Raw genomic sequence first — 9,272 nt, forward strand, 5'->3', positions numbered from 1 at the left:
GATTTGTGGCTTGGTTTCCAAAAGCCTTCCCAGAGTCTTGGGTCATTAACCATCACTACTGCCCTGGACCAGATGGGGCTTCCAAAGGCAAGAGTACAGCCAGGCAGAAGCTGGGGGGGGTGGAGGCAGGGAGATCCCCACAACCCCCATTGCCTCTCAGGGCTCTGCCCCGTGAGAGTGGCTCCATCCAGGACTTAGACGGGGGCCTCAAGTCCTCCTAGAAAACAGGAAGTGGCTTGTATTTCACCTTCGTTTATTCAACAGCCATTTCTTGTCACCTATATGCCAGGCCCTGATCTGGGGGTAATGAAAATGGAACAGGGAGGACACAGTCGGGCCACAGAGTTACGATAAGAAAATGTTGGAGCTCGTGTTTCCAATCTCTATACATAGTCCTGCTGTTGTCCATGTTAACATTAGTAAAGCTTAATTGCTCCATTTGCAGTTGTATTTTTAAAGATGAGAACAAATAAGAGTTCTCATCATTTTCTTGGGTATCCTGCTTTGAAGAACACAGATGTTATAAAAAGGACAGTCACTGTGTGGGAAGAACAGGTGCTCTGGGGCTGTGGGGAAGTGGGGGAGGGGTCTCCAAAGATGATAGCATGCTCCATGACTGAGTGGGTGCCACCCAGCGAACAACAGCTTCCTTGTAACTGCCGTTTCCCTTTCCAGGAAGAAAACACAGATGCGCTTCCTTGCCAGGCCAGACAAAAGGCCCTCTTCTTAAGTTCTTCATTACTTAGTATGAAGACAGCACATGTGGTGACTAAATTTGGAATCAGAGGCTAAGGTGACTCTCTCCCCAGTAAACTCTCTTCTCCCTGTTTAGGGATGAGTGGTGATTGGATTTATGGTGACAGTTTTCTTTTAATCTCCAAAAAGCCCTAAATGACTCAGTCCCTTCTGGCCCAAGCCTACCCCGACCCCGACAGGATTCCCCTGGAGATTTCCAGAAGGAAGGAGCAGCCTCCATCTCCTGTGGGCAGGGGAGACAGAGGCCCCAGCACCAGTGCACTGGCAACTGCACACCATCCAGCTCCCCAGAGACTGGCCCTGCCTGTAGCAGGCGCCCCTTTCCATGGTGTCAGTGCTCCCAAGGTGGCTGAGTTCAGCGCTGCTGTGAGGCCAGGGAACAGGAATTTGGGAGGGCATGCACTGTGCAGTGAGTTCACCTCAGGGAGGCATAGATAAAAGGAGGTGTAGTCAAATAACTAGAAGTGATGAGGTTTTAGAATTCCTTATCTTTGTTTTTAATACAAATGAATTTGGTAAGTTTTTACAATTTAATTTTTAATGATGGTTTTCAAAGCAGAACCAGAAAAAAAAATTTAATAGCTCTTGCAAACCAGCATAAGCCAATTCCAGCATACCTGTTGCACCCACCTTTTTAGTCATCCCCCACATTCACTGGGTGCTCTCAGGCAGGGCTCTGTATGGACCTCTACAGGAAATAACCCACCCCCACCCTCAGGAGCCCAGTGTGGGTCTGGGCGTCAACCAGCCCTTGAGGCAGGCTTGAGCCAGCCCAGGTCCCACGTGCCTCCACACTGGCCGCTTCACCTCCCGTCCAGCTCACCTCCGGGCACCTTGACAGTTCAGCCCTCGTGCCCATCACAGAGTTCCCCGTGGCAGAAAGGGGCCCAGGTGCCCTGCTCTGTCAGCCCCCCGCCTGGCCTACACTGAGGGCTCACATCGGACCCCCGCCCTTCGGGAGACAGGCCCCACATCCACAGGGCCGGAGGTCACGCTCGCTGACAGGCACTCTCACGCCACTGCAACGTAGGGCTCTCATCAATCTTGAACAAACCATTTTAAAAAGAAAGAGACAATCGGGGAATTTTGAACATTGATGTAATGCTATGAAGGAATTATTGTCATTTTTATATGATGGCAGTGTTGTATTTTAACTTTTAGGAAGTAAACAAGTGCTTGTAGAGCAGAGGCTGGCAAACTGCAGCCCCACCTCCCGTTTTTGTAAATAAGGTTTTATTGGGACACAGGCAGGACTGTTCATTTACATATTCCCTGTACCTGCTTTAGCCCTCCCAGGGCAGAGCTGAGTAGTTCCAACAGCCCAGGTGGCCACAGGGCATCAAATATTTATCATCTGGCCCTTTGCAAAAGAAAACAGAGCCCTGCTGTAGTGAAACATTTTGAAGGATTTATCTGTAAAATGTCTGGATTTGCTTTAAAATAACCCAGTGGGGGAGGGAACAAAGTGTGGGAGGACGTGGATGACCTGAAAGTGGCTTGGGGGAGTGAGCCCTTCCTCCTAGTCTTTGGTGTTATATGTGTTTGGCATTTTCTGCAATTACACTTTTGAAAAAGGAGGGGTGGGGCTGCCCTGCACAGCCTCCCACTCCCACCCCACACCAGGATCTGGTCTAACCAGGGATTCAGGACACAGCCACCACCTTTCGCCAGTTCTGCACGCACCCGATGATGACTTCTGTCCCGGGCTAACCAGAAGGCCATGGGCGCTAAGAGAGCCCCCCAGAGCCAGCCATGCAGTGAGTGCCCCCAGCGGGGAAGCGGGGCAGGGGGCTCTGTGGGGAAGGTGCTCAGACCAAACAGCGGGGCCGGGGCGAGTTCCCTCTGCACGCCACGCCCTTCCCCCACCAGGCGGGGACCGCCACCTCCCAGCCCGCTCTCTGGGTGGTCCTGGGTAGGCGCCACACGTGTTAACACCAAGCCTTCAGGAGCTGCAGGCCGCCCTGCATGTAAGGCCACCGGGCGGCCTTGGGCATCTGCTGTCCTCGCGGCCCCGCCTGGGTGAAGCTGCCTCAGACATGACCTGGACCCAACGAGGGCCGACCCCAAACCAAACCACTCCCTAGGAAGCTTCATGCAAGACCACTCTTAACTCTTTTTTTTTCCTAGAAGATCCATCATAAAACAGGAATATCCCACAATCAACTGACGCAAACCGATACTTGATTCAGAGTGAGGTCACTGGGTTTTGCCCCCTCGCCCCCACCTCTAGCTCTGAACTCATGTCCAACCTTGTCCCTCTCCACCCCACCAACAGGAAAACTAACATAATCCAGACCCCTCTTTCTCCTGACTCCACCCTCATCCATACCCTAAAGTCAGCCCTAGCACCAGTCACATGGGCATTAGCAGGAGGGACCCCAGAAAGCCCAAATTTTTCTGGCAGTGGAAATCAGCATCAGCCCTGACCCAGCAACATCCCTCTGCTCTTAACGTGGGTGTCTGGTCCCTCTGATGTACTGCTTAAACTAACGTTAGCTGGCTTTTTTTTTTTAAACATAACATATAAACACAAACTTTCTTACCATATGATCATGCCATTCTTGGTATATAACCAATGACTACAATATCATCACATAGTTGTATATTCATCACCATGATCACCTTTCAGAACATTTGCATTAATCCAGAAAAAGAAATAAAAAGAAAATCCGTACATACCATACCCCCTACCCCTACCCCTCACCGATCACCAGCAATTCAATCTACTAAATTTATTTTAACATTTCTTCCCCCTATTTATTTATTTTTAATCCATATGTTTTACTCATCTGTCGATAAGGTAGATAAAAGGAGCATCAGACACAAGGTTTTCACAATCACACAGTCACACTGCGAAAGCTATGTCATTATACAATCATCTTCAAAAAACATGGCTACTGGAACACAGCTCTACATTTTCAGGCAGTTCCCTCCAGCCTCTCCATTACATCTTGGATAACAAGGTGATATCTACTTAATGCGTAAGAATAACCTCCAGGATAACCTCTCGACTCTGCAATCTCTCAGCCATTGACACTTTGTCTCATTTCACTCTTCCCCCTTTTGGTAGAGAAGGTCAATCCCTTGATGCTGGGTCTCAGCTCATTCTAGGATTTCTGCCTCACGTTGCCAGGGAGGTTCACACCCCAGAAGTCATGTCCCAAGTAGAGAGGGGGAGGGCAGTGAGTTTGCTTGCCGTGTTGGCTGAGAGAGGCCACATCTGAGCAACAAAAGAGGTTCCCTAGGGGTGACTCTTAGCCTAATTTTAAGTAGGTTTAACCTGTCCTTTGCGGGGATAAGTTTCATATGTACAAACCCCAAGATTGAGGGCTCAGCCGATTGCTTTGATTGTCCCCATTGCTTGTGAGAATATCAGGAATTCTCCACTTGGGGAAGTTGGATTTTCCCCCGTTCTCTATTTTTTCAAATTACAAAAAATATGCTGAATTAAGAATTCATGAAATACACGGAAAAACCCAAATGCCAAAAGCAATCCTCTAATTACTCATAATCCCCCGATCCTAAAATAACCTCTGTAGCCTCGTCCCCTGGGTGGCCCTCCAGTTGCCAGTCCCCACGCCTCAGCTGTTTGCCCACAGCAAAGCAGGTGAGAACAGGGGCACAGCTCTGCCACCCTTCAGCTGGGGGTGCCCCTGGGCCTCGATCCCCTCCCCTACAAAACAAGCAGCCGGACCACTGTGTCATGTCACCAGGGTAAAATATTTGAAGCACCTGGCCTTTAGCTCAGTGCCACCAACGTGGCCGTTGTCATTTTATGAATAGCAAGATTGATTAGTCCTGCCTTACAATTCCCCGTCTCCAATTCCCTTCTCTGTGAACTGTGCTCCCTCTCCCCGCACCCTGCTTTCCCCTCGGATTCCTCCAAGGGGTCTCAGCTGGGGCTGGCCCTGCACTCCTCCCTGCTTTGGAGCCAGGGGGAGTTTGAACAGCAACTCCATGAGGGGAAGACAAGGGTAAGGGTGACCCAAGGGTCCCAGCAGTCCCCCCCCCGCCCACTCTGGGGGTCCCAAACTCCTTCCCGAACGAGCCCTAGGAACCCCCTGCTCCATGTCCCATTCTTTAGTTGGAGACCCTCTGGGCTGGGGCGGGGGGGGTGGCGAGTCGGGTTCTGGGGTCAGCCTGGCCTGGCAGGAATCCAATGTGCCATTTCCTTTCCCACTGTGGACCCCTCCCTGGGAACCCCCCCCCTCCCAGGTGCCAGGGATTGAACGAGAAATCCGTTTAGTGCAGGGCCCACCAGCATGGCACTAGCCCTGAGCCTCCCATGCCCCAGGCCGGGCTATGAGCTTTGCTGACCTTTAGTGTCCAGTCTTGGGCCCACTGTCAGCCCCTCAGTTCCTGCCCCTCCCCTGTATCATGTTTTCTCACACGCACGCACCCTCCAAGTCCCTCCAGCCCCCCAGGAAATCACATCTCTCTGAATTACTGTTGGGATTTTCCATCTTCCCTTGCTCTTTCTTCATAACCATCAGACTGTTGCTACAGAGAAGCTGCCCCATCCAGCTTTCCTCCTCACCCCCTCCCTCACCCCAGGAAAAACCTCCCTGTGGCTTCTCCACCCCCAACTACTTCAGGGGAACCGGCCCCATGTCTCATCAGCCATTTGGAAAAGCCCCTGCTGCCCACGGGGTTCCTAGGAGTTGGGCTGCTCACCCTCCGTGGGAAGGAGCCCCTGGGGAGGGTCAGCCACTCAGACCCTGCTAGGAAGGCCCAAGAACTGAAATCCTCCACCACCCAAGGCAGCAGGAGCAGCTAGCATCGAATGCACAGCTAGCTGTACTTGCAGGCACCGTGACCACGCATTCACCCCCCCCCCCAACGCTGGCAGGGCCCCACAGGGGGTTGCCATTCACTCGAAGCCTGCCTTCGATGGGCCCAGCCGCCTGCCGGACCCTCTGCTGTACCCACCTCCCAGAGGGGGCCCGGGGCTCAGATTGTTCAAGGCGAAGGCAGACAGCGTGGGGGGCTCATAGGAGAAACGAGGGCTTCACAGGGACATGCAGCCCCAAGGCCAAATATGCCTCTCCCCCGGAGAATCAAGGGGCCAGAACAGGCATGAGGGGCAGGAGAAACGGGCATCAGCGAGCAGGGGCCAGGGAGCCAGGGGGGAAGCCCCTGCAACCTGAGCATTTATTTCAGGCCTCCCGCCCACCCCCAGAACTATTTAGGGCAAGAAGAAAATAAACCGGTTTCCTTCCTCCAAGCCCCCTCCCCCCAGGCAACCCCTCCAGGCTCAAGTAGACTCTGTGCCCCTGACCCCGCAGCTCTAGGAAGACAGTTTCATTTCCCCCAGCCAGATTTCCCAAAAAGGGAGAGGGCGGGGCTCAACCAATTTAGGGACCAGAAGGGGGATGTGACAGACATAAGAGGAGCATCAGGAGAGGTGTGCTGCTGTCTGCAGAGACAGAGGGAGGTAGGAGTTTGGGGGGTGGGAGAGAAGCCAAAACAAAGTCACACAGGGAGGAGGTGAGAGCAAGAGGGAAAAGAGAAGGGAAAGAGAGGAGGCAGAGAGAGCTGAACCGGGACAGATGGAGAGCTGAGGACAGAGGCAGGTAGGGGACAGGAGGGGAGTTTGGGGGGCCCAGGGTAGAACGGGGTTGGGGTTCACAGACAGAAAGGTGGCCATGCGAGCCTGGTGGCTGAGCAGCCCACGGGGGGCCGGAGCCGGGGGCCATCAGAGGCCTTTGCTTCCCCTCTACCCAGACGCCACCTTCCACCTGCAGATCATGGCCCAGGCCCCGCTGGGTAAGTGAGCAGGGAGAAGGGGGCAGGACCTTCCCTTCTTCGCCTTCCCCTGCCCTCTGACCCCTGGCCTCCCTCTCCCCAGCCCTGCGCCTCCTCGCCCTGGTCGCTGCCCTCCTCAGCCTGGTGGCATCCCTGGACTGGAAGGCATCCCAGAACCAGGACCCTTTTGAGAAGTGCCTGAACGACCCGGACTACGACCAGCTGCTCAAGGTGGTGACCTTGGGCCTCAATCGGACCTTGAAGCCCCAGAGGGTGATTGTGGTTGGGGCTGGCGTGGCCGGGTTGGTGGCTGCCAAGGTGCTCAGCGATGCCGGGCACAAGGTAAGAAGTGCTGCTTGCAGTCTCACTTCAGGCTTTCCTGCTGTGGGTGGAGGGACATGGCCCCACCCCTGCTTGAGAGAAGGGGCAGTGGTGAGAGGCGGACGAGGGAGCCTTCCTTCCCCACCCAGCCCCACGCCCCTCTAACCTGTCTGTAGAGGCAGGTCTCCAGGCTTCCCCTGCCCCGTCCTCTCTCGTCTCAGAGGGAAGTCCCACACACGAAATCTCCTGCACGCGCACACGCAACATCCTCCACTTTCCAGGGAGTTTCGTGCTGTGGCGATGGCCAGGCCCCCCAAGGGGAAGGCCCCTGAGGTCTAACCACTCTCCCACTCTCTGGACTCCGGGAATGCGAGTGGACTCTCAGGACTCCCAGGCAGGCGGGAAAGTCCCTCTGCCACCCCTCCCTGCCCTTCTCCAAGTCTGTGCTGCGGGGATGGAAGGCAGGGGGCTGACAAGGGAGCAGTGGAAGGAGCTGACCGGCCCCGCCCTGCCCCCACCCCTCAGGTCACCATCCTGGAGGCAGACAGCAGGATCGGGGGCCGCATCTTCACCTATCGCGACCCGAAGACTGGCTGGATGGGGGAGCTGGGAGCCATGCGCATGCCCAGCACGCACAGGTGGGGGTGGGCCTGGCCTGGAGGCAGGCATGGGACCTCCCCCAGGTGGTAAAGGCCACACCCCGCTGTGTCCACATTCAGCCAGAACCCCAACTCCAGCCCGGGAGTAACCCTCTTCAGCCTCAGGCCAGCCAACTCTCAGTGAGGCCCAGCGAGGCCTGGTCCACCTCAGGTCCAGGCGTAACCACTGGGGACCCTTCCCCATCCCAGACCCCCCTCCAACCCAAACTCTGTCCCCATTGCCAAATCAAATCCTAACTCCAACTTCATTCGCAAGGAAAGCCAGCGAAGGCTCCCAGCCCAATCCCATGCCTGGTCCTGCCTGCAGCCTTCCCACCTTTCTTCTCTTTCATTCCCACCCCCAGCATCACCGAGCCCAAGTCTAGCTCCACTCCCAGCCGCATGCCCAACCGCAAACCCAGTAACCAGCAACCCTACCCACCCCTTCCTTTTCCAAGGCCGAGCTGAGCAGGAGAGAAGGCCCCCATTCCGTCTCCAGCCCCACACCTGGCCCTCCCACACCCTCACCCAGCCTTCTCCATGCCCTCAGGATCCTCCACGAGCTCTGCAGGAGCCTGGGGCTCAACCTGACCAAATTCACCCAGTATGATGAGAACACGTGGGTAGAGGCGAATGGCGTGAAGCTGCGCAACTACGTGGTGGAGAAGATGCCGGAGAAGCTGGGCTATGCCCTGTGGCCCCGGGAGAAGGGCCGCTCGCCCGAGGAGATCTACCAGATGGCGCTCAACAGGGTAGGCTGCTTCCTGCACCCTCCTCTCTGTCCTCTCCCTTGGACCCTGGCTTCCCTCTCTCTGTCCTCCCTTCTGGTCGCCTGCGCTGGCTCTTCTGACTTTGGTTTCCAAAAGTACCACCAACTCTTGGTCTCCCGTTCCCCTTCCCACTCACATGCTGTCCCGGACAACCTCATCTTTCTACACCTGTGTCTTAAACTCCAGCCTGCAGGCTCAGATCTCCTGTGTCCAGCTCCCCCTCACCACCCAGCTCCCCCGACCCCCAGGGCCTCCACCTCCCAGTGAGCTCAGCGCCCTTCCCTAAACCCACACAGACTCCCATTTCTCTCACCCCACAGTCATGGGGCAGGCCAGGAGCCACCGACACCACCTCCCCGTCCCTTCCCCTACAGCCCCAACCCTGCTGTCCCAAACTCTCTCACCTCATCCCATCCTCTCTGTTCAACTCAGGCTTGGTGGTAGCCCCTGGACCCTCTGCCCTGCCTTTTCCCTGGCCGCCCACTTCCAAGCCTCCCCCACAGGCCCCAGGGGTGTCTTGCCCACCCAGAGCTGGCCCCGGTCCCCACCCGCAGCTCAGCCATCTGCTTGCTCCACAGGCGGCCAAAGAAGTGAAGAAGCTGGGCTGCAAGCAGGCCATGAAGAAGTTTGAAAAGTACACGCTCCTGGTGAGTGGGGCCCCCGCTCGGCCGCTGCCTCGACTTGCTCCCCGCGGGCCTCAGTTTCCCTAGTGCCTCACGAGACAGACGGCCGGACGCTGGGGTCGGCCGGGAGGGGCCTCCACGGGGCGAGGCGACCGGGAGGGGTCTCCACCGGGGGAAGCGACGGCCGGCGCCCTGACCGCGGCTTTCGCCCGCCCCAGGGCTTCCTCCTCGGGGAGGGGAACCTGAGCCAGCCGGCCACGCGGCTCCTGGGAGACGTGCTGGCCTACGATGGCTTCTTCTACCTCAGCTTCGCCGAGGCCCTGCGGGCCCACAGCTGCCTCAGCGACAGGCTCCGGTGAGGGCGGGGCCGGGCGGGGCCAATCGGAGCGAGCTACTCGCGGGAGGGGTGGGGCCGGCGG

The 9,272-nt window shown here is 56.5% G+C and overlaps 1 protein-coding gene across 4 annotated transcripts in view; it reads left to right on the forward strand.

Moving 5' to 3' along the window:
* IL4I1 (interleukin 4 induced 1) overlaps positions 1 to 9,272 on the forward strand; it is a 29,560-nt gene that overhangs the window by 18,864 nt on the left and 1,424 nt on the right. For 2 of the 4 annotated variants that reach the window (XM_077130952.1, XM_077130955.1), the window contains 8 exons: positions 676 to 793; positions 2,396 to 2,513; positions 6,481 to 6,522; positions 6,605 to 6,843; positions 7,348 to 7,460; positions 8,011 to 8,212; positions 8,809 to 8,877; positions 9,072 to 9,208. In XM_077130952.1, the coding sequence (XP_076987067.1) occupies positions 2,477 to 2,513; positions 6,481 to 6,522; positions 6,605 to 6,843; positions 7,348 to 7,460; positions 8,011 to 8,212; positions 8,809 to 8,877; positions 9,072 to 9,208 (839 nt within the window). In that variant the 5' untranslated portion in view covers positions 676 to 793; positions 2,396 to 2,476. Of the gene's footprint in view, positions 1 to 675; positions 794 to 2,379; positions 2,514 to 6,480; positions 6,523 to 6,604; positions 6,844 to 7,347; positions 7,461 to 8,010; positions 8,213 to 8,808; positions 8,878 to 9,071; positions 9,209 to 9,272 lie in introns of all 4 variants that reach the window. The other 2 variants (XM_077130953.1, XM_077130956.1) reach the window with 2 other exon arrangements.

This window comes from Tamandua tetradactyla, chromosome 16, assembly GCF_023851605.1.
Source record: "Tamandua tetradactyla isolate mTamTet1 chromosome 16, mTamTet1.pri, whole genome shotgun sequence".
Classification (NCBI taxonomy): domain Eukaryota; kingdom Metazoa; phylum Chordata; class Mammalia; order Pilosa; family Myrmecophagidae; genus Tamandua; species Tamandua tetradactyla.